A 25,145-nucleotide genomic window follows, 5' to 3' on the forward strand; every position below is an offset into this window, starting at 1 on the left:
TGAGGAGAGACAGAGTTAAATGAGGAGAGACAGAGTTAAATGAAGAGAGACTGAGAGTTAAATGAGGAGAGACAGAGAGTTAAATGAGGAGAGACTGAGAGTTAAATGAGGAGAGACTGAGAGTTAAATGAGGAGAGACTAAGAGTTAAATGAGGAGAGACTGAGAGTTAAATGAGGAGAGACTGAGAGTTAAATGAGGAGAGACAGAGTTAAATGAGGAGAGACTGAGAGTTAAATGAGGAGAGACTAAGAGTTAAATGAGGAGAGACTGAGAGTTAAATGAGGAGAGACTGAGAGTTAAATGAGGAGAGACAGAGTTAAATGAGGGGAGACTAAGAGTTAAATGAGGAGAGACTGAGAGTTAAATGAGGAGAGACTGAGAGTTAAATGAGGAGAGACTCAGAGTTAAATGAGGAGAGACAGAGTTAAATGAGGGAGACTAAGAGTTAAATGAGGAGAGACTGAGAGTTAAATGAGGAGAGACTGAGAGTTAAATGAGGAGAGACTGAGAGTTAAATGAGGAGAGACAGAGTTAAATGAGGGGAGACTAAGAGTTAAATGAGGAGAGACTGAGAGTTAAATGAGGAGAGACTGAGAGTTAAATGAGGAGAGACTCAGAGTTAAATGAGGAGAGACAGAGTTAAATGAGGGGAGACTAAGAGTTAAATGAGGAGAGACTGAGAGTTAAATGAGGAGAGACTGAGAGTTAAATGAGGAGAGACTGAGAGTTAAATGAGGAGAGACTGAGAGTTAAATGAGGAGAGACTGAGAGTTAAATGAGGAGAGACTCAGAGTTAAATGAGGAGAGACAGAGTTAAATGAGGGGAGACTAAGAGTTAAATGAGGAGAGACTGAGAGTTAAATGAGGAGAGACTGAGAGTTAAATGAGGAGAGACTGAGAGTTAAATGAGGAGAGACTCAGAGTTAAATGAGGAGAGACTGAGAGTTAAATGAGGAGAGACTCAGAGTTAAATGAGGAGAGACCTACTTCTCTGCCATCCTCTTTAAGGTCCTGAGCGAGGCCTTCATGTCGGCGTCGGTCAGGCCGACCAGCAGGCCGTTGTCCTCCACGCCGATCTGGTACACTGCCTCACCACGGCCCTCCTGCAGACGCCACTTCAGCTGGGTGGCCAGGTGCTCGAAACGATACTGGGTGGGATTCACCAGCTTCAGCTAGAGAGGGAGGGAGAGGGAGGGAGGGGGAGAGAGGGGGGGAGAGAGGGAGGGAGGGAGAGACAGAGGGAGAGAGAGATGGAGACAGACAGAGAGGGAGAGAGAGGGAGGGAGGGAGAGAGGGAGGGGGAGAGAGGGAGGGAGAGAGAGAGGAGGGAGAGGGAGAGGGGAGAGGGGGAAAGAGAGAGAGGGAGACAGAGGGAGAGACAGATGGAGACAGACAGAGAGGGAGAGGGAGGGAGAGAGAGGGAGGGGAGGAGAGGGAGGGAGGGAGGGAGGGAGAGAGAGAGAGAGAGGAGGGAGAGAGAGAGAGAGAGAGAGGAGGAGGGAGAGAGGAGAGAGAGAGAGAGAGAGAGAGAGAGAGAGGGAAAGAGAGAGGGAGAGGGAGGGAGTGGGAGGGAGAGAGAGGGAGAGAGGGAGAGAGGGGAAAGAGAGAGAGGGAGAGGGAGGGAGTGGGAGGGAGAGAGAGGGAGAGAGGGGGAAAGAGAGAGAGGGAGACAGAGGGAGAGAGAGATGGAGACAGACAGAGAGGGAGAGGGAGGGAGAGAGAGGGAGGGAGAGAGAGGGAGGGGAGGAGAGAGGGAGGGCGAGAGAGAGAGAGAGAGAGAGAGAGAGAGGAGGGAGGGAGAGAGGAGAGAGAGAGAGAGAGGGGAAAGAGAGAGAGAGAGGGGGGGGGGAGAGAGGGGAAAGAGAGAGAGGGAGACAGAGATGGAGACAGACAGAGAGGGAGAGGGAGGGAGAGAGAGGAAGGGAGGGAGGGCGAGAGAGAGAGAGACAGAGAGAGGGAGGGAGAGAGAGAGGAGAGAGAGAGAGAGAGAGAGAGAGAGAGAGAGAGACAGAGGGGGAGGGAGAGAGAGACAGACAGAGAGAGATAGAGGGAGAAAGAGAGAGAGAGAGAGAGACAGAGAGAGAGAGAGAGATAAAAGGAGAGAGGGACAGAGAGAGAGATAAAGGGAGAGAGAGAGAGAGAGAGAGAGAGAGACAGAGAGAGAGACATTTTAATCCATCCATCATAACCAGAGGTGGGAAGAGTACAAAAACACTTCTACTTAATTAAAAGTACTATAACTTTGATGAACTTTAAATTGTTTACTCAAAACACAAGCGTGACATTTAATAACTAATCTTACGTTACAGTCTGGGGGGAAAATGAAAACCTTTGAAAATGAAATTCAACATTTGTAAATGCTTCTCCTACTTAGAAATCATGGAGGGGTCTGAAATTATCATCGTAGGTGCATGTCCACTGTGAGAGACATAATCTAAAAAAAAAAAAATCACAATGTATGATTTTTTAACTATTTATTTGTATGATACAGCTGCAAATAAGTATTTGAACACCTGTCTATCAGCTAGAATTCTGACCCTCAAAGACCTGTTAGTCTGCCTTTAAAATGTCCATCTCCACTCCATTTATTATCCTAAATTAGATGCACCTGTTTGAGGTCGTTAGCTGCATAAAGACACCTGTCCACCCCATACGATCAATAAGAATCCAACTACTAACATGGCCAAGACCAAAGAGCTGTCCAAAGACACTAGAGACAACACTGTACACCTCCTGGAGCAATCATTAGAAAATGGAAGAAGCTCAACATGACTGTCAATCTCCCTCGGACTGGAGCTCCATGCAAGATCTCACCTCGTGGGGTCTCAGTGATCCTAAGAAAGGTGAGAAATCAGCCCAGAACTACACGGGAGGAGCTGGTCAATGACCTGAAAAGAGCTGGGACCACCGTTTCCAAGGTTACTGTTGGTAATACACTAAGACGTCATGGTTTTAAATCATGCATGGCACGGAAGGTTCCCCTGCTTAAACCAGCACATGTCCAGGCCTGTCTTAATTTTGCCAATGACCATTTGGATGATCCAGAGGAGTCATGGGAGAAAGTCATGTGGTCAGATGAGACCAAAATAGAACTTTTTGGTCATAATTCCACTAACTGTGTTTGGAGGAAGAAGAATGATGAGTACCATCCCAAGAACACCATCCCTACTGTGAAGCATTGGGGTGGTAGCATCATGCTTTGGGGGTGTTTTTCTGCACATGGGACAGGGCGACTGCACTGTATTAAGGAGAGGATGACCGGGGCCATGTATTGCGAGATTTTGGGGAACAACCTCCTTCCCTCAGTTAGAGCATTGAAGATGGGTCGAGGCTGGGTCTTCCAACATGACAATGAGCCGAAGCACACAGCCAGGATAACCAAGGAGTGGCTCTGTAAGAAGCATATCGAGGTTCTGGCGTGGCCTAGCCAGTCTCCAGACCTAAACCCAATAGAGAATCTTTGGAGGGAGCTCAAACTCCGTGTTTCTCAGCGACAGCCCAGAAACCTGACTGATCTAGAGAAGATCTGTGTGGAGGAGGGCCAAAATCCCTCCTGCAGTGTGTGTGCAAACCTGGTGAAGAACTACAGGAAACGTTTGACCTCTGTACTTGCAAACAAAGGCTACTGTACCAAATATTAACATTGATTTTCTCAGGTGTTCAAATACTTATTTGCAGCTGTATCATACAAATAAATAGTTAAAAAAATCATACATTGTGATTTCTGGATATTTTTTTTTTTTAGATTATGTCTCTCACAGAGGACATGCACCTACGATGACAATTTCAGACCCCTCCATGATTTCTAAGTGGGAGAACTTGCAAAATAGCAGGGTGTTCAAATTTATTACTTATTTTCCCTCACTGTATATTCAATATTATGTGCAGGTCATATGGTTGAGAGTTGAGAGACTTGGTTACCTTGTACTCTATGTTTCCTTCTTCAGCCTGGAGACAGAGAGAGAGAGGAGACAGATGAGGACACTTCACCACAGATTAAAACATTCTAAGGATGCACGATTATGGCCAAAATGATAATCACGATTATTTTTGATCAATATTGAGATCACGATTAATTATCACGATTATTTGTTGATTTTAACCAAAACAAATTGTATTGTCACATAGGCTAATTATAACTGCTTCTACATCCATATTGTGCTACATTCCTCCTTTATTGAAGGATACTGTGAAGGAGCCATTTCAGCTGTTGTCCGACCACTTTCCATACATGCACGTTTGCCGTAAGGTATCTACCTGACGAAATAGCAACACGGATTTCATTGGCTCATTACACTGCTACTTACATGTCTGCGTTGCACTCTGATGCTCCGAAACCCACGTTAGAGGCAACATAAACATCGCTGCATGTCACGCTAGTAAACACTAATAACACGTTACACAGCAGGTAACGTTAGCCTACCGTTAGCTACAGTAAACACTAATAACACGTTACCCAGCAGGTAGCGTTAGCTTACCGTTAGCTACAGTAAACACTAACAACACGTTACACAGCAGGTAGCGTTAGCCTACCGTTAGCCACAGTAAACACTAATAACACGTTACACAGCAGGTAACGTTAGCCTACCGTTACCTACAGTAAACACTAACACGTTACACAGCAGGTAACGTTAGCCTACCGTTAGCCACAGTAAACACTAATAACACGTAGTTACAGTAGTAACTGGATTAAACATGGCTAAAATGCTGACAGCTAAACGGTGTAGTGTGAATGCATTTGTGACCGGCTTATGATGACCGACTGCTACCTGTTGTGTAATTTTCCTCCCGTTACTCCTCTGTCCTCTGTGACGTCTACATCTAGAAACTAAGCTGCACGGTGCAGGGAACAACTCTGATTGGCTCACAGAGTCACGTGATCACACAGTGGTTTATGGAGCGCTAAAGTGGCTTTGCAAAACCTTTGATAAGGAGCGTTCTATGACGCATTTTAAATATCGATCGATCACGAAAATTTGATCGTGGGAAACCAAAATTGTGATCGTGATTAAAATTCGATTAATTGTGCAGCCCTAAAACATGGCACGGTTCAACCATACGGAACGCCTGATGGCCCCGGCAGTGGAGGTGGGAATCTTCACTGATCTCCCGATTCAATTTGATTACCATTATCACGTCAGCGATTCAATTCGATTCGATATCTCGATGCATCACGATGCGTCAAATCCATGTTTCTATTAAAGCCATGTAGGATATTTAATCATGTTTCTATTAAAGCCATGTAGGATATTTAATCATGTTTCTATTAAAGCCATGTAGGATATTTAATCATGTTTCTATTAAAGCCATGTAGGATATTTAATCATGTTTCTATTAAAGCCATGTAGGATATATAATCATGTTTCTATTAAAGCCATGTAGGATATATAATCATGTTTCTATTAAAGCCAGGATATTTAATCCATGTTTCTATTAAAGCCATGCAGGATATTTAATCATGTTTCTATTAAAGCCATGCAGGATATTTAATCATGTTTCTATTAAAGCCATGTAGGATATTTAATCCTGTTTCTATTAAAGCCATGTAGGATATTTAATCATGTTTCTATTAAAGCCATGTAGGATATTTAATCATGTTTCTATTAAAGCCATGTAGGATATTTAATCATGTTTCTATTAAAGCCATGTAGGATATTTAATCATGTTTCTATTAAAGCCATGTAGGATATTTAATCATGTTTCTATTAAAGCCATGTAGGATATTTAATCATGTTTCTATTAAAGCCATGTAGGATATATAATCATGTTTCTATTAAAGCCAGGATATTTAATCCATGTTTCTATTAAAGCCATGCAGGATATTTAATCATGTTTCTATTAAAGCCAGGATATTTAATCCATGTTTCTATTAAAGCCATGCAGGATATTTAATCCATGTTTCTATTAAAGCCATGCAGGATATTTAATCATGTTTCTATTAAAGCCATGTAGGATATTTAATCCTGTTTCTATTAAAGCCAGGATATTTAATCCATGTTTCTATTAAAGCCATGCAGGATATTTAATCATGTTTCTATTAAAGCCATGCAGGATATTTAATCATGTTTCTATTAAAGCCATGTAGGATATTGAATCATGTTTCTATTAAAGCCATGTAGGATATTTAATCATGTTTCTATTAAAGCCATGTAGGATATTTAATCCTGTTTCTATTAAAGCCATGTAGGATATTTAATCATGTTTCTATTAAAGCCATGTAGGATATTTAATCTATCGCTTTTCAAGCTTCAAAAACCAAACATTCTGCAGTGCTCTAATACTAAATAAATTGGATACATAAAACTATACAGCACTGAGCACATGGCACTTCCTGAATGTGCAAAACACAGACCAGAATATGTAAACAAATGTTGTTAGGCCTACATTACATTATAAACAGAAATAATCGATTATGAGCCGGGCAGTGGTGTAGTCTAATGTAGAGATCTTCAACAGGGGGTCAGAGGCCCTAGGGGGTCCTCAGAGCTACTGCATTGGGGCCACCAAATTCTAAAGTTTTTGAAAGTTTTATTAAAAATTAAAATGTCTTTACATGAATCCAACATATTATTAGCAAAAACAAATCAGCATATTTGTGAACAAAAAAAAACCCATTATTGATAGGCATACTGCCCTTTAGGTAAGGTAGTCACTAAGGTAGCCACAGATACAACACTATTACATGAATTATTATTATTGGCATTTCTGTCTCACCAACCAGAACACTTACTATGGTAACGTTATAGCATAGCAGTAATAATATAATAAGCCAAAGCTTTCTATTTCATACAGTTGTCGAAAAAAATATGTTAAATATCACTTGTGTAAGTGAGAAAATTTTGTTTTTAGCTAACTGTACTAACACCACAGCCACATTTTCCCGCAGCGCGCCCAAAGGAAAAGATGTCGACCAGATTCCATTAACTATTCTTGCACTTTAAAGTTTGTTTCGATATTGGGAAAGTTAACACAAACATAATGACTGACTGAGACCTTTACCTACACCGAAGAGATGACCTTGTTAACTCGGCATACAGTGATATTGCCTGAATATCTGTTAACACAACAGTTTGCCCTGTAATTCCAGAGTCCTTCCACCTCATAACTCAGCTGTACGTAGCTTTACGTGTTGAAAGTTGAACGCAAAAAATAGTAAAGCAAACACTGTTTCTTCTAATTAAACTATATGCCGAATTATTAATTGGTGTTTATTATTTCAGAAAATGTATTCAGTCAACTTCCTTGACATTTGTGCTTTAACATTTCAGACCAAACCTTTTTTAATTGTCACATATTGTAATGGAGTCTGGCGTGACGTTTTCTCCAGACAAGAGAACAACAGATATCGGCTGTAGAGACTCCTGTATAAAGCCTAGCTCACAATAACAGTGTTCTGGCGCCATGTTAGATCCATTTTATTAATGCGGTGTAAACTAAATGTGTCAGTAATTAGCTTGTAACAAGCTACGGTTTGCTGCAGCCCAACTAGCTAGCTGGAGGTCCCCGTTAATCCCCGGGCTAAAGAACGGCAGCTAAATTACCTCCGGTGGGAAATACGGCGGCGGTGTTCTGTTGTTCCTGTTCTTTTTATTCCTCCTTTTCCTGCCTCGTTTGCCTCTTTTCGTTCGCGACTTTTTCGACGTTTTCTTGCCGTTATTGCCGGAGCCAGAGCCCTGTCCGTGTCTGCTGTGTCCGGGCGACACTGCACCACTCTCGGAGAAACCCCCCATCGCTGAGCTCAGGATGAAAACGGTTCAAACTCACGGTGATAAAATAACGTGTAATACCAATAATAAAGACATCACATGTCCCTAAACACACGGCCTGCCTGTGTGGAGACCTGCCGCGGAGGATGCTCTCTCCTCAGCATCACAAACACCGTCAACTTGGCTCCGCTCAACAGCTTCCGGCTCTTTCAAAATAAAATGCAACAGTGTGGTTCCGGAAGTCAAAATCACATTCAGTTTCTCAATAAGTGTTCCCGTCGACCATGTAACTTTGTTTTTTTCTGGCTAGAAATTTCAACATTTTGTTCTATTCTACACTTTTCTACGTTTTTGTCGATTTTATTCAATTTGTCACTTTTAAATTATGTTTTTGTCACTGTAAAGGGAACTATTAGTTTGACTATAGTGTGACGGGGACTGTTTTGGAAGACACACAAGTTCAAGTAAACGTTCACGTGGAATACACACAGCTCTTGGTGTCTTTAGTTATGAACGCACACATAACTTAACATGGTGTCAGAAACGGGATCGAGTGGAGAAGGACAGTCGAAGAGGCAAACTAAACCTGACAAAGAAAAGTAATCGTCGGAGGAAGCAAATACGATGGACAGAGAAATTTCGGCGCGACAGTTAGCTACACAGCTAGCGCCGCCAGGCAAGTTCAACTTCTCCGATGCTCATGAATGGCCGAGATGGATTAAACGCTTTGAACGCTACAGAATAGCGTCAGGGCTGGATAAACAGTCACATGACGCCGAAGATATTCTTAAAGTTTTACCCCTCACGGAGGAACAGAAGAAGGCTTACATGTCAGAGTCCTTTATAACAGCGGTACACACACTGGCTGAGCATTGTGAATTCGGGTCCCTGAGAGAACAGTTAATAAGGGACCGGATTGCGGTTGGCATCAGAGATGCTAAACTGTCAGAAAGTTTACAGTTGGAGGCTGACTTAACACTAGCAAAAGCCATGACGAGAGTGCAGCAGTGAAAAAGCAACAGCCAGTATTGCGAGGGACAGAACAAGCTACAGGACATGTTGAAGCTATATGCAAAAAGCATATGAAGTTGGCAGAAGACAGCGAAGGATAAAACTGACGCAAATACAGAATGTGGCAGGTGCGGACTTTAAAAGGAAACATGTGGAAGGATTGCCCCGCCCGTGATGCAGAGTGTAGGAGTTGTCGCAAAAAGGGACACTCTGCAAAGAAACGTAGGTCGACCGGCGGTGTCCATGACATCACAGAGGCACTTAAAGAGAGCAAAGAGGACGAGGACTTTGCTTTTCTAGGAGAAATATGCTCTGAGGGAGAGGAAGAGTGGATGGAGACGTCGCACTTGAATGGGGAAACAACTGTGTTTAAACTGGACACTGGAGCAAGTGTTACAGCAATTTCAAGCAGCAACTACTCCTTTAAGAAGCATGGGACATTGCAGCCGCCACTTAAAGTGCTGTATGGACCAAGAAATCACAGACTGGAGGTTAAAGGATGCTTTAAAGGTGAGCGGAGTATTGAAAAGGAAACAGGACAAGAAATTTATGTTGTGGAGAGACTGTGAAAGCCACTGTTGGGACTCCCTGCTATAGGCGTGTCCTTCAAGCCCACCAAGAAGATTTTAAAGCGCAGTACCCTACCGTGTTTTCAGGCTTGGGACAATTGAAGGAGCCTTACAAAATCGAGCTGGAGCCGGGTGCTGTCCCATTTGCCCTGTCATCCCCACGCCTGTTGCCTCTGTGGGACAAGGTGCAGGCTGAGCTGAAGTGGATGGAGGAAATGGGAGTAATTTCTAAAGTGACCCAGCCCACACCCTGGTGTGTGGGCATGGTCGTGGCACCGAAGGCTCAGCCTGGAAAGATTTGGCTGTGCGTGGACTTGACACACTTAAACAAGTGGGTGCGGAGAGAGAGACACACACACACACATTCTCCCAGCAGTAGATCACACACTAGCCATGCTGGCTGGAGCGAAGGTTTTTACAAAGCTGGATGCAACCTCCGGCTTCTGGCGGATCCCATTGTCAGGGGAGAGCCGGCTCCTTTACTACATTTATCACCCCATTTGGGCGATATGCATTCAATTGCCTACCATTCGGGATCTCATCAGCTCTTCAACACTTCCAGCGTTGCATATTGCAGATGTTGGAGGGATGCGATGGTGTGATGTGCCATGTGGACGACATAGTCTTCTATGGGAAAGACATTCAGCAACACAATGAGAGACTACACATGGTGCTGAAGAGGAAGGAAGGAAGAAGGGCTCACAATGAACGAAAAATGTCAGTTTACAAAAGAGAGCATCGCGTTTGTGGGCCATCGAGTCACAGCAGAGGGCGTGACACCTGACCCAGGCAAGGTCAGAGCCATTATGGAGATGCCTGAACCAACTGGGGTCGAGGACGTGAGGAGAGTGATGGGTATGGTTAATTATCTTGGAAAGTTTTTACTGGATCTTGCATCATACACCCGACCCATTAAAGACCTGCTTAGTGAGAAGAATGAGTGGTGCTGGGGAGCGCCACAGAGAGAGACCTTTCAGAAACTTAAAAACGAACTGAGTTCTCCACGGGTGCTGGCCCCTTATTCAACCACAGCAGAGACTTGCGTGTTGGCTGACGCTTCATCATTTGGTCTGGGGGCTGTCCTCAGCCAACAACAGACAAAGGGAACATGGAGGCCCATCATGTTCATGTCCAGAGGCCGAAAATTATGCACAGATCAAAAAAGAGGCCTTAGCTGCAACTTGGGCTTGCGAACAGATGACACCCTACCTCTTGACTGAAGTTTAAGTTTAAGACTGATCATAAACCTTTGGTGCCACTTCTGAGTACTAAGGCTCTAGATGAACTCCTTCCCAGGGTGCTGAGATTTCATCTAAGGCTGATGAAATTCACTTTTGACATCACCGCAGACGCCTTATCAAGAGCCCCTGTAAAACACACAGGAGGAAAAAGACAACGAGGCAGAGGTTAAAGTCTTTGTGGACGCTGTCATCCAAAGCCTTCCTGCCACAGAAGCACGATTGAAGGGAATTCAAGAGAAACAGAAAGCTGACCAAGTTTGTGCAAAACTTATCAGATACTGCAAGTCAGAGTGGCCTGAGAAACATGCCCTTCCTCAGGAACTGGGGCCATACTGGCCAGAGAGTGAGACGCTCACGCTGGCAAAGAATTGTTATTCCCCACTGTATGAGACAAGAAACTCAACCTCCACAGTGGCCATCAAGGTATTGTCAAGTGCAGAGCATGAGCACGCCAGTGCCAGGACGGTCCATACACATCAGCCAGTTGGTGGAGAACTGTAACATGCTCAGCACAGAAAGCCATTGCTGACCACCCCAGTGCAGGAGAGACCTTGATAAAGGGTGGGTACAGATTTATTCTTCTGGGAGAAGAAGACCTCTTCTCAGGATTATTTTTTACGCTATATTAAAGTTGAAAAAAAAAGTTTGAGTTTTCCTGCGTTTTTGTAGCATTTCCAACATTTGTCACTTTTCATTGTTCTTGTCACAGTTCCTATATAGAAAGTTTTTGTAAACAACGACAACCCTGATGTTGTCCTCCAGCCCACTCTGTGCACACATTTCTGCTGCTTTTCCCAATGGGCCACTTTTGTGCTTTTTAAAAAAAAAAAAAAAAAAATATAGATTTGTTTTATCCCTGACATTTAAGCATTTTCCATAATTTGTCACATTTTCTATGTTGTTTTATCATCCTCCCCAAATGCTATAAAATCATATATAAACACCCACAAATCTAAGTAGTGAACTTGTAAAGTTGGATCCATCCAACTTTATTTGTTGGACATTTTGATTGATAGAAACCCAAATTTATATAGAAACTTTTAGAAAATGGGTCAAATTTGACAGAACAGGAGGGTTTACCATTATGTCTAAACACTTTAAATGATCAATTTCATAATAAGTGCAACAGCAGGTTCTCCAAATAGGAAAGTGGCTTACATTTAAAAGGAAAAAAAAAAAAAAAGTACAACTGTTGTGGTAGGAAGACCAAAACCAGCAGTTTAGGGATATCAGAAGAACGGATTTAGGAATAACACCATTAACATTTTCTCAAGAAACAAACTTTATTTCTGCAATTATGCCACAATAATTCAGACTTCTCATTGAGGAATATAACAAATAAAAACATTAGACAAACAATTTACACAATATACTTATTAGATTGTAATTGTCCCATCAGCTTTGCAATTTACCTTTAATTTTTGATATTTAAAAAGAGAAAAATGACGTTTATTTCTCCATTTGTGGATCTGCAATTGCTTTGTTTCTAGTCCTAATTCATCAACACATTAATTTGATGCATCATGACACACATGTGGACGATATTTAAACCTGTTAAACCAGACAACTTTCAGAATAAAATCAGTTTCTAAAGACAAATACATAAATATGAAGATTGAATCAATTTGTAAGGAATTGCTGCACATTTACCCATATGATAATAAATGGAATAAAGTGTAAATCCGTCACCATAGGAAACAGATTCTTTAGAAAATAAGATTTAAAAAACATGAATATGTACATTTGTTCCCTTGATTGAAACTAAAGGGATACCTGAAATGAGATCAGTGATTAGTTTAGTCTGACAGGAGAGATGATCAGAGGGGCAGAGTTTTCACCACTATCATCACTACTAGGATGGAAGAATGGGTAGAGTTTCTCAGTGAAGGAGCAGCCAGTAAAGGAGTAGATAAGAGCTGCAGCATCTACGTCATAAAAGGAGACCAGACCCTCCTCATAATCCACAAACACCCCCACCTTCTGAGGAGGAGACTTCAGAGAGAGAAGGACTGGAGGGACATCAGCAGCTTTGTACTCATTTCCATTTCTCAACACTATAGTCCAGTAACCATACTGAGGACTCAGTGTGATGATTCCCTTCCTGTTGATAGACTCTCTGGCCACTCCTAACTCCCATCTGGTTTTTCCTTTAACTTGAACCTCAAAATAAAATCTGCCTGAAGAGAAACTCTGTTTTCCTAAAACACAAGCACACTCAGAAAATCTCTCTGGGTTGTCTGGGAGATTCTTCTCGACATCACCAGGATTCACTTGTTTCCCATCATCAGACAGGATGAGTTCAGGATGTGCTGTATCAGGATCAAGAGTCACATCCACTGCATACTGCTGGACCCTCTTCAGCTCGGCTTCAAGCAGCTTTTTCATCTCTTCACTGAGTGTCTCCTCCAGCAGAACCACAGCTTTCACCACAGTCCCCTCATATGATGATGGACGGATGCTGACCTCTGTCCAGTCCTTGGTGGGTGGAGGTTGTTGGATGTTTAGGGACTGGACACTCTGGAGAAGATGGAGGTGGTCTTCAGAGCGTAACACCTGCTCCACCTCAGTGCTCCTCTTCATCAGCTCAGAGATTTCCTGTTCCAGCTCTTTGATGAAAGCTTCGGCCTGTTTTTCTGTTGTTTTCTGCTTCTCTTTGATGGTGTTGATGAGCTCATTCAGGCCTCTCTCAACAGACTCCTTCAGAGAAGTGAAGACCTGAACACCTTCTGCTATCTCTCTGTCTGCATCTTCCTCACCAAGGTGGATGGAGTGTTTTAGCTCCTGAATCTTCAGTCGTCTCTTCTGGATCATCTTCTGAATTTCAGCTCCCATCTTCCCCAGCTCTGCCTTCAGTTTGGTTCCAGTGCAGACGTCACAGGGAACTTCTCCTGGTTCGGACACTTGTTGCTGTGAACTGCTGCTGCCTGCTTTCTGTTGAGCTGACTGTCTGAACTGAGCGATTATCTCAGAGATGAAAGTGTTGACTTTCAAATCAGGTCTTGTGGTAAAACCCTCCTTACACATCGGACACAGGTACTGGTCATTAGTATTCCAGTGTTCAGTGATGCAATTCTTGCAGAAGTTGTGACCACATGATGTAGTCACAGGATCCGTGAACACATCCAGACAGATGGAGCACAGAAACTGATCTTCAGATTGCAGATAGTTTGCAGCAGCCATATCTTTGTGTGAAAGAAAAAAAGGAAAAACATTATTCTAAAAATATAGATTTAATGTTAGAATCTCACAACTCACAAAATCCAACATTCGGGTCGGGTTTTGTGAGTTTTCATGCATCCTTAAGTCCTCAACAGGTTTGTAAAATGAAAGCACATAATCCAAAATGGATGAATCTCTCTCAGGTGAAAAAATATCAAAATATATATTTGTTAAGATGAGAGCAATGATCCCACCAAATTTCTTGAAAATTGAAGGAACTTGATCCAACCCTAGAGTGCATTTGGGGGCGCTATGGAGCCTGCTGGCCACGCCCAAACCCAATCACTGCAAAAACTTTACAAATTTCTGATTTATGCTGAATTTCCCAAGTTTTCAAGCATCCTAAACACCTCAGAAATGTATCAAAATAAGTGAACAGATCCAGATGGAGCAGGTATTCCAAACCATTAATGATGGCTGCATGATCCACTGCATTCCACCCTGGTATTGTTCATGCTGACTCACTGAAATAGCTTACCGAGACACTTGATGGAATTGAGCCATCGTTAAGGTTATCAATTTCAGCTGTGCTTTTCCTACTACAAGTCAACATGTCTGCTGTGAAAAAAGGTCCATAGTCATGAATAAATTATCAAAGTAGGATTACTGCAATTTTGACAAACTTAAACACACAGTATGATGATATTTCTATCACCCAGGGTCTCTCAATCAAATCAATAACAAAAGACAGACTGATGATGTTGTGAAGTAGTGAGGGATCTTGGCAGATATCCCACACTACGTGAATCAGGCAGACATAATGGTCAAGGAGTCACAGACAAGTTAATGTTCCAATTTACTTTAAGTGAAAACACAGAGAGAGAGTCAAAGTTTAAAATAAAAACAGAACACACGCAAACAAGATTCGGTCTCTTTTATGTCCACATTGTTAGCATGGTTAGCATTGCTTAGCCTCTGTCCTGATTGACGCCATGACTTCTCTATTTTAGCATCCCTGCCATTACCTTGCTTAAAGTGACAGATTTCTCTGGTTTTGAAATTTTTTTTCAAACATTTGGGATAATGTAAATACAAAGCTCAAGAAAATATTACATAGGTCTAATCTTTTTAGACATTTTAATGCAAAAATGTTACAGATTATACATTGAAGTGAGTTATCCATCTGACAAGTGTCATTAATAAAAGGAAGAGTGTAGATTCCTGTGTGAATAAAGCTGCTACATTTAGCTGTAGGTTTAGTTTTAATGCTGTTTGTTAACACAGTAAATATAATTAGCTGCACTCACCAGTATTTGTTGAGAAAGACCTGACAAACTCAGATCAACATTTCTTCAGACAGAGACTTGTCTCGATTGCACTCAACAACTCGACTAGGACTGAACAGACCAGAGGGCATTAAACACAGGGCCAAACGAGCAGGGAGGGGGGCCAACAGGTGAAACATATTAGGAACAAATCAGATTCAAACAGGAAACAAAGCTCAACCAAGACACATGAAACCAAACACTACAAAATAATACAGGAAGTAAACCAAGCCAAACATACATTCATAAAGATGAGTAAAGGAGGAAAAACAGAACAGATAACAAGGAAACAGGAATCTATCTAATCACAGAGCAAGAGTTAACAAAGGCTAACAAGGCTAGTGACAAATGGTCAAAAAGGGCTTTAGTTTTTGAGATACCCCTACCGGAGGTAGAACCAAACCCAACAATGTTTTTCCTCATCTCTAAGGTCTCCCATATATGAAATGGATTCTTGGCTAAAAATATTTTACTGCTTAGATTGTTAAATTAACAGATATTGTTTTACACCCCAAAACCAAAAAAGGACTAAAATATAGACTGTCCGTATGGGAGTTAAGGCATATAAACTAGTGCAGATCGATCAGACACAACACATACCTAAAATAGGCGAACATGCAAAAAAACAATATCTATGCAGTTTTCCAGGCATTATCATAGAAACACGTCGTGGGTTGTTGGAAAGGTGGTTAATCCAGCCATACCAAATATGTAAATATAGCATGACCAATCAGGGTGTTCTGTCACTCAATGTAGGAGGTGTCCAAAATAAAAGAAAACGGAACACTGACAAAATACAGTCTCAAGTCCAAATCACATGATCAGTGCTGAGAAGAATGTAGACAGATTTATTGTTACTGCAACGTAAGTTACATGAGGTAAGTGCTGATCTATATTTATCATACATTTAATAATGATATATTTCATATGGCACAGTATACTATACAGTTCATATCAAACACAGATCCAATTGAATCAGGTTAACATTGGAATGGAACACCTTTATTAAAATATTTATATAATATTTATATCCACTTGAATATTGTTAGCTTTTGTCTGTCCAGACCAGCAGTGGGAAGTAGAGCCTACACTGCTTACTTCACCCCGTTGGTGTGATCTTTGATTAGATAAGAATAAGATATTAGATATATTTCATTTGATACGAGTATTGTGGTGTAGTGAGTTGACTACTCTTATGGTTGGATCCATGAGGTCAACTTACAACATAGAAAACTAAAGTTATTGTTATTGTCAGACGTTATCCGCAAGAAGAAGCTCTGCAGAACAACCATAGATGAAAACAGGAAAAATGCCTTAGGTGCTATGGCAGGCCATTTTAACATTTAATCGAAGCACATTCCTATCTCTAATTACATTTTAGATATTTATAATAGCATTTCTCCTGGTCAAAATTATATTCTAACTAGTCAGAATGGTAATTAAAGATATCCACAATAACATTCTTACTTGTAACAATTGTTTTTCAAGGTATCTACAACTTTGATTGTACTAGACAAAACTAAATTTAAATCATTAAATAGCATAAGGGGCCTTTTTAACATTTAGTATCAAGACTGGATATTTATTGCAGATATCCATATTTAATTCTTCCTAGTCAGAAATAACTTTCTAGATATCTGCAATAGATTTTATTAGAATATCCACATCCTATTCACATCGTTTTTATTAAAGAACAGCAGTGCTAACAAAACTCTGCTTACTGTACATTTCCTCCAGCTGTTTCACAATAAAAGCCTCCCACTGGTGCTCTGGGGGAAAGCTTTTATTGTGAAACAGCCAGAGGAATTAGAGGAAGCAGTGTGTAGGACGCAATCAGGAAACAGTACCTAAATCCAGAATAAACTTTAGATATCTGCAATAGATTTCTTACTAGGAAGTACTCCAATTTCAGATATCTAAAATCCAGTTGGTACTAGTCATCATTTTAATTTCAGAAATCCGAAGTGAAAAACAGATAGGCCTATCCACAAAATATTTGTGAATATCTGCAATTGCATTTTTTACCAGTCATAATGCCAATTGTGGTTATCTGTAATTAAATTTGTAGTCAAAGTGTACTTTAGATATTCAAAATGACATTTGATATTCAAAATGACATTTATTATATCTGAAATTAAAATGATGACTCGTGGATTGTAGATATCTGAAACTGGAGTTCTTCCTAGTGAGAAATCTATTGTTACATGGAAGGACAGAACGGACCCAAATGCAAGGTTCAACAACAAAAAGGTTTATTTAATGACAAAAATGGGGAAGGTGGTGGGGAGGCAATGCCAAAACAGAGTGAAGACACGAGGGCTGGGGAAGGATGACGATGGATACAAGAGCAAAACCTAGGAGGGCGAGGGAGCCTGGGGAAACCGGGGCTGAGGGAACCGAGGAGAAGGCACTGGAGTCCAGGGAACAGGTGAGTTGAAGAGGAGATGGCTGGAAACAGGAGCAGAGACAGGACGGGCAAGAGCAGAGGTAGGGTGGAGCAGGGAGCCGTGAGGAAGGGGACCGAATGGTGAGACCAGCTGACTGGAGGCGGGAGCAAGGTATGGAGCCGATAGGCTCGTTCGAGATGGGCCAGATCTGCGCAGAATCGATCACCGGCGATCGCCGCCCAACGCATGCCGGTTAGATTTGTGTCCGACTTGATCCCGACTCGCTCTGACGTCATGCACACGTGGGCAACGATAATCTCACGAGACCCCGGCGGCCGCAGTTCTGAGACGCAGGCAGCGCAGTTGCTTTTCACCAACTGCAAGAGCCAGGCGGACGCAGGTGGACCCACTGCATGCTGGGAAACACCGGCCTCCCAGCTGATCTAACAGCTGATTGGTTCAGAATCGACTCAACATGATGACGTTTTATATAAACTTTTTTATTGATTTTTAATCGGAGGGATTTTAACTGCGATTTGTCTGATTTAAAAGCTTATTGTGTACAGAACACCTGTTGTAAGGCTGATAGTGATGTTTAGAAGTCAGAGAGACTAAATCTGTTCAGATTACGGATCATCTACAGTCTGTTGGTAATTAAAATCAGCAACAGATCACATGGAGAGCATTTTGACAACTACTCTGTCATAATAAAACAACTGGAGACTGTGTAGGAGCTGATATATGGGTCTGATAAAAGTTTATTAAATCGGAATCGGACCACAGTGTTTCTGTCACTTCCTGTTCAGCCTGAAGGCCACTGGAATCAGCTGGAAAACTGTCCAACTTGAGAGCGGACTTTTGTCCCCGCCCCCCGCTGCTGATGCTGCTGCTGCCTGCTCTGGTCTACTTTACAGGCGAGGCGCAGTTCATCTCCAACGATGCCTGATGACTGCGGGGAGAAACACAAGGAGAGGTAAGGACAGGCACAGAATAACGACCAGTAAAACTACAACGGTTTGCAGAGAGCGCTTGCAGCGCGTGTCACCAGAGTGGCAGAGAAAACGATCCAGCGAAGATAGCGAGTGGAGCCGGGGTTGAAGTACTGAGCTTGATTGTAGATGGCAGGCAGGTGTGTGTGGCGGGAGAGCGGTGATATGGAATGATGACCAGGTGTGCTCAGTCAGCTGGCAGTAGCAGGCAGGAGGAGGAGAAAACACAGGAGACACAGAGGCAAGGACAACAGAGAAACACACAAAAGAACTAGAGAACTGGAAACAAAAACCCCAAACCACCACATCTATTGCACTATTCTAAAATGTTGATCCTGGATCAGAAGCATTTAAATACAATCTGCAATAAATATCCAGTCTAGCTATTACATGTTAAGACAACTTTCCACATAGTACCAGACATAAGGGAACAACATCAGAGGAGGAAGATTTCCAGTTTGGTTTTAGCTTTTTGAAAATAAAGTCAAAATGTTGGACTGGACACTCTGGAGAAGATGGAGGTGGTCTTCAGAGCGTAACACCTGCTCCACCTCAGTGCTTCTCTTCATCAGCTCAGAGATTTCCTGTTCCAGCTCTTTGATGAAAGCTTCGGCCTGTTTTTCTGTTGTTTTCTGCTTCTCTTTGATGGTGTTGATGAGCTCATTCAGGCCTCTCTCAACAGACTCCTTCAGAGAAGTGAAGACCTGAACACCTTCTGCTATCTCTCTGTCTGCATCTTCCTCACTGAGGTCGACTGAGTGTTTGACCTCCTGAATCTTCAGTCGTCTCTTCTGGATCATCTGCTGAATTTCAGCCTCTGTCTTCCCCAGCTCTGCCTTCTTTCTTTCATATTCTTCTTTCAGAGGAACAACATCATGCTTCTTGTGGTCTAAAACAGTGCAGAGCATGCAGACACATGTCTGGTCGGTCTTACAGAACAGCTCCAGAGGTTTATCGTGCTTCGTACACATCCTGCCTTCCAGATTCTCCACAGGGTCGATCAGCTGATGTCTTTTAAGGCCTGACATGGTCTGATGAGTCCCCAGGTGAGTCTCACAGTAGGAGACCAGACACACCAGGCAGGACTTCAGGGCCTTCAGTTTGGTTCCAGTGCAGACGTCACAGGGAACTTCTCCTGGTTTGGACACTTGTTGCTCTGAGCTGCTGCTGCTGGCTTTCTGTTGAGCCGACTGTCTGAACTGAGCAACCATCTCAGAGATGAAAGTGTTGACCCTCAAATCAGGTCTTGTGGTAAAACTCTCCTTACACAGGGGACACAGGCACCTGTTACTAGTATTCCAGTGTTCAGTGATGCAGTTCTTGCAGAAGTTGTGACCACATGGTGTGCTGACAGGATCAGTGAACACATCCAGACAGATGGAGCACAGAAACTGATCTTTAGATTGCAGATAGTTTGCAGCAGCCATATCTACACATAGTGTCAATAAAAAGAAAAACATAAAAAAATCTGTGAACAGACTGTCAAGTAAGTTGAGATCCCTGGTGTAGGCCTAACACAGAAAACAGGGAACTTTCCAGCTTTACCCTGCTCTACCTAGGAGGATTGGGGACTGTCCACAAAGAGTAAGAGACTGTGATCCTGATGCTATGCGCATGACGAGTATATTGATTTAAGAGATGATTATTGTGTGATTATTAAGGATAATGATTATGTGACAAAGGTATTATGTGTATACTAATCTAAAGGATGGAAACTACTGTTTGATTGTTAAGATTCTAATTACGAATGTTTAAGCCAGAGGTGACATGTGTGGAAAGAGATGTCAAAATGTAAAGGCAGCATGTGCTCTCAGGGACACACGCTCAGGGACACATGATGATTAGCGTATACAGAGTACACACACCTTGGAAGCTCAGGGACACCCAATGATTAACATGTACCGAACACACACACACATTTCGGAAGGATAAGAAGGGACACCTCAGGATGTATCGGGGTTAGTTCTTCTGGCAGCTCTCAGAGTCCAAGACTTGCTGTTTGATCGGCCACATCGAGACAACTAATCTTTGGACTTAAACTATTCAACTCAAGAGAGAGAGGATCTCCTATTACCTATGGCTGGCACGGGAGTGTCTGGCAAAAGGAGGATTAACCATCCCTACCCGGCCTAAGGATTATAATTGGATACCAAGGAGCACTCTTTCGTTCACCCTGCCAACAGTGACTGTACTGGATAAGAGACTTTGCAGACTTTTGAATTGAGTCGGGAGTTTTATCAGAAATCCAGCATTACGGCAGGCTAGGAAGGTCTGTACTGACGAGCACATCCCTTCCCTCTCGCTCTCAACAAAATTGGACATTCCACCTCCCTGCCACGAGCCTTTACATTGGGAGTTTGGTTTTAAAATTATTTTACTTACAAATGACAGGTTGAATCAATTATTTTGTGATGTATTCAAATAATCAGTGTTGAGAATCAGACGCATTATTCAAATGCCCTTGCTAAATCCTGCAATAAGAAGCTACCATTGAAGTTAAAGAACAATTTGTGGACATTGGATTCATGACGTCACCAGGCAACGAACATTAAGGAGTGTGTATAACAACAAGATCAGGTTCTAATAGGTTGCTCTAGCCCAAGAAATTGAACAGACCCTTGGGGCTCACTGTACGAGGCACTAAAGCCAATCCTAGCAATTACCAAGTGCACAGATCATTGAGAGGAGAGCTGCCGTTAATGTGCGTGACTGGTGCAGTACCTGCCCCTGGGGCAATTTGGAAAGGTGCGGCGCTAATGCAAGCAGGGTAGACGTACGGAGGAAGGCAGTTAGAAGCTAGGCGAGTCTCCTCGCCACCAGCTTAAATAGTCCCTTTAACCTAGTAGGGTAATACCCATAGGCAACAGAGGCTCGGACCCTTTAAACGGAGAGCTGGTCCAGTACCTCCCCCTGGGGGTAATTCGGGGGATATAACAAGACTGATCTTAGCCTACAGCCTACGGTTACGTTAGGAACAAGTAACGTTATCCGTCCAAAACTCTTAATCACCTTGATACCGAGTTTATTCTCTCCAAACTGGTCTTATAACTTCATGACAGGTCCAAACTGTTCCACTTTAGTTGAGGTCAAGGAAAAATATTTGACACAATTACAATGGTCTCATGACAGCCATTGTAAAAAACAACCACTTCATTACAGTTTAATGTGATGTCAACACATAAAGCTAAATTGTTTTTCTAAGTTTGATAATTGGGCTTTCCATGGCATATTTATGACAGGTAAGCATGTCAAACAATGCTAACTTAACATTAAAAGTAGGGATGCACCGAATCCAGATTTTTGGGGTTCGGCCGAATACCGAATTCACTGGTGAAGATTCGGCTGTATCGAAACCGAATACTAAATCCTCCTCCCATCCTCAGTCCATTAACACAGTAAACACATAAAAAAGGTAATTAAACAATGTCCACAGCCTCTGAAATAGTTAAATGTAACAGCAATTCACATCGTAGGAAAGCACATCGCTATCGCCAGATGAGTGACATTTTGATTGGTAAATTTTGGTAAATTTTCGCTAACCACTGTATGATGAAGGCATGTTGGGTGGGTGAAATTAGAAAGCTAACGTTCGCTAACAAGCAGCAGCCGGCCTTTCGGTTGACCCGCTCCCACTGTAGGGAGATTCATTTACCGAGAAAACAGCTGACAGCCCGGGAGAGGTACTGTCTGGTTAGCACCAGTTTTTAGCTATCACTGTCCTTCCTTTGCCGTACCTGAAGTTGCAGCATTTTGGCTGCTGTCTGTAGATTCCTTCATGCACAACTCGTATTCTTTCGGATGTTTCATACCAAAAGTTGTAACAGCGGCCATGTTGTGTATAGTTTAGGGTCCTCGCCACCACCAGACAAATTGGCATTGCAAATTGAACATGTAGCTGGACTTGAATGGCCTTCTTTTGACTGAAAGTACTGCCAAACAACACATTTTCTGCTCACCAGTTCCATTTCCACTTTCTCACAGCCTACTGCATTGAATGCTCCACCTACGTAAACACCTTCATGTAATCAACGGCACCGTCACTATGGCGATCAGTGTAGCGCAACTAGCGCAAGCGTATGGGTTCGGTTCGGTGGAAATATATTCTACGGTTTGGCAGAAACCCAACCCCGTCAAAAAGCCCAATATTAAGCCAACTCAGAAGCCCAATCCTGGATTCGGTGCATCCCTAATTAAAACTGTCATAATTTACCAAATGACACTTAAATCTATAGTGCGTAGTTTCTGCCGCACCCATGAGGAATTCTAAGTAATGATAACAATTCTGCGTGCGAATGTCGCCGGATGACACCATTCTGTGGAGCTGACAGTGTTAATTGGCTTTGTATCAACTCATTTAGTAATGGCTTGAATGTAACAGACGTTTATTAATATAAAATGGTTACGTACTAAAGCTTTAATGACAAACAGTCATGGACATTATAAAAGTCTTTAACACACCCCTTCAAATGGGTCATTACCTGGAGAGGCCTGAGGGCACAATGGCAGGAGCATCTGATTTTGACTGTGACAACCCTCCATTTGCCAGCTGTCATTCTGCCAGATTCTTGACTGAAGTTATTTATGGGCAGTCTTGTCACAGCAAAACACCACAAACTGTTCCAGCCTATCACACCTCAGCTCCACCCAAGCCACGCCCTCTTTGCCCATATTAGGATTACCTGGCTCCAGTAACTGACAGAGACAAACTGCAGGTTTCAACTAGTTTCTTCAGAAACCTCTGGATGTGTTTTTATTCAGTCTGTACTTCAGGATTAAAAGACTCCTTTGCTGATAATAATAATAATAATAATAATAATAATAATAATAATAATAATAATAATAATAATAAATCTCTTTTATCTTGTTGTTGAGGATGTGTGTCCACAAATCAAACCCAAGACAGATTTACACTTTTGATGGATGAAGTTTGTGACACCTGCCAATTAAAAACAACTCTCAGTCTTCACAAACGGCTCTGAGTAGTTTTGTAGAGTCAGAGAACAAATAACTGATCCAAGTTTCAGAGAATAAAGTATTCAGGCTGATGGAGACGTTCTGACACTCCCTCATACCTCAGCAGTGAAGTCAGTGGAGATTAAAATCTAACTTGTTTCCTGGTGATGATTAAATCTGACTCAACTGACAATAAAAAGGCTCATTTTGGTAAAAACGTCACACTTCATAGAGTAATTACTGAGATACTTCAGATCTACAAACAGTTTACAATAGTGCTGAAAGAATGTATCACTGCTCTCATCTTAAAGTATATTATGTAGCCCCAAAATATCACAACTGATAGCTGAGTTTCTTCATCAAAGGTGTGTAATGTTACCTGTCAGGCTGCTCCGCTGTTAAAGTCCCGTTCAGATGAGGTCAAAGAGACGTGGTACCTTCATCAGCAGACACTGACAGATGCTGCTGCTGTCTGACTTCATCTGACTGACATCTGTCACATCGTAACACCTTTATATCTAGAAACGTCATGTGACGTGTGAGCAGGACCCAGTCACACCTGCTACCAGTCAGCGCTCTGATTGGACAGTTTTCAGGTTAATTATGTAATGTCGGAGAAACAGTTTGAACTCATAACAATATGCACACACCTCGAGTTTCATTCCAAGGAAACTGAAGTAGGAATGTTGTCCGTCCAGCGTTGGCTCGCCTCTTACTGCAGCTCTGTTGTTAGGGTTTGTTTCCTCGTACGTTATTACTTTAGTTACATACAGATTTTTCCCTGGCTTAACTTAAGGTGACGTTGGTACTGTCCCTTCGTTGGTTGGATGTTTTCATACAGAAGGAGCTATACACACAACCTTATCACAGCTGAATATTTCATAACTGTTAAAGCCTACATCTGGGTGGTCATTTATATTTAAAAAGGTTGTAATTCCAGTTCAAGTGAATTGTAGCACACCACAGTCAACTCTAATCAAAAAAACTATAATTATAATAATGTAATTTCCCACAAAATAGTGGCTAGCAAAAATGCTGCGTCACTAACTAAATAATAGCCAGAGTGGGGAATGTCAAGCCCTGACTGTAGGCCTATGTAATGACATGCATACAAACACAAATTTCTGACTACCTTACCAATGTACTACAGGTGTGACCTCCAAGGAGTTTAAACTGCAGAAACACTGAGGCCCAAAAACAAGAAGGAACAAAAAAGGTTAATGAACTCGTGACAACATGTACAAACCTCAAATTTCGTTCCAAGAAACTGAAGTAGGAATGTTGTCTGTCCAGCGTTGGCTCGCCTCTTACTGCAGCTCTGTAGTTAGGTTTAGTTTCCTCGTACGTTTTTATTACTTTAGTTACATACAGATTTTTCCCTGGCTCAAATGAATCTGCCACCGTTTGTTGAAATAGAGCTTATCACGGTCTCCCCTAGCTGTAGATAGGTGGGCCAACGCGTTTTTTGTCTCAGTGCATGCATTGTTTTAGTCCGGTGCAACACCGGCATTGCCGCCGCTAGTTAGCTTAGCGTAGTGAATGGAATCCTATGTTGCCGGTTAGCATGTTGTGAGTAAAAGTGAGCCAACAAAAAAAAAAAAAACAACAACCTAATTACTTATTGTGGCCTGCGTATTCACAACGAGTACAAATAGATTAAGACTAGACCATTTCCTAGGCAGATATTAACTTGGGACTATATTGGATGGAAGTAGGCTACAGCTAAAGCCTTGCTAGGTGTGGTGGTTGAAGGAGCAGGGGAGTTGGTTAATTTGATGTAAATGGTGTTGATTTTGGATTGAAA

General features: G+C 42.2%; 3 protein-coding genes across 3 annotated transcripts in view; all 3 read right to left on the reverse strand.

The window, feature by feature from the left end:
- gtpbp2b (GTP binding protein 2b) overlaps nt 1-7,903 on the reverse strand; it is a 34,412-nt gene extending 26,509 nt beyond the window's left edge. Inside the window, exons 1-3 of the mRNA XM_028592620.1 lie at nt 7,543-7,903; nt 3,923-3,949; nt 989-1,173 (exon numbers count right to left, since the gene is read on the reverse strand). Coding sequence (XP_028448421.1) covers nt 989-1,173; nt 3,923-3,949; nt 7,543-7,731 — 401 coding nt within the window. The 5' untranslated portion in view covers nt 7,732-7,903. The remainder of the gene's footprint in view (nt 1-988; nt 1,174-3,922; nt 3,950-7,542) is intronic.
- Nucleotides 7,904-11,786: 3,883 nt separating this feature from the next.
- Nucleotides 11,787-15,102, reverse strand: LOC114564898 (E3 ubiquitin-protein ligase TRIM21-like). Its single transcript, XM_028592561.1, has 2 exons — nt 14,995-15,102; nt 11,787-13,710 (listed from the first exon to the last, which is right to left on the reverse strand). The coding sequence occupies exon 2, from the start codon at nt 13,706-13,708 to the stop codon at nt 12,320-12,322; it is 1,389 nt and encodes a 462-aa protein (XP_028448362.1). The 5' UTR covers nt 13,709-13,710; nt 14,995-15,102; the 3' UTR covers nt 11,787-12,319.
- A 3,735-nt stretch (nt 15,103-18,837) lies between these two features.
- LOC114564917 (E3 ubiquitin-protein ligase TRIM47-like) lies at nt 18,838-23,821 on the reverse strand. Its single transcript, XM_028592593.1, has 2 exons — nt 23,721-23,821; nt 18,838-19,817 (listed from the first exon to the last, which is right to left on the reverse strand). Exon 2 carries the CDS (start codon nt 19,813-19,815, stop codon nt 18,853-18,855), a length of 963 nt encoding a protein of 320 aa, XP_028448394.1. The 5' UTR covers nt 19,816-19,817; nt 23,721-23,821; the 3' UTR covers nt 18,838-18,852.
- Nucleotides 23,822-25,145: the final 1,324 nt, after the last annotated feature.

The sequence above is a fragment of the Perca flavescens genome, chromosome 2 (genome assembly GCF_004354835.1).
Source record: "Perca flavescens isolate YP-PL-M2 chromosome 2, PFLA_1.0, whole genome shotgun sequence".
Classification (NCBI taxonomy): domain Eukaryota; kingdom Metazoa; phylum Chordata; class Actinopteri; order Perciformes; family Percidae; genus Perca; species Perca flavescens.

Bases quoted from the DNA above. Each gene is read 5' to 3' on its own strand.
- LOC114564898 (XM_028592561.1), bottom strand. From the start codon at position 13,708: ATGGCTGCTGCAAACTATCTGCAATCTGAAGATCAGTTTCTGTGCTCC.
- LOC114564917 (XM_028592593.1), bottom strand. From the start codon at position 19,815: ATGGCTGCTGCAAACTATCTGCAATCTAAAGATCAGTTTCTGTGCTCC.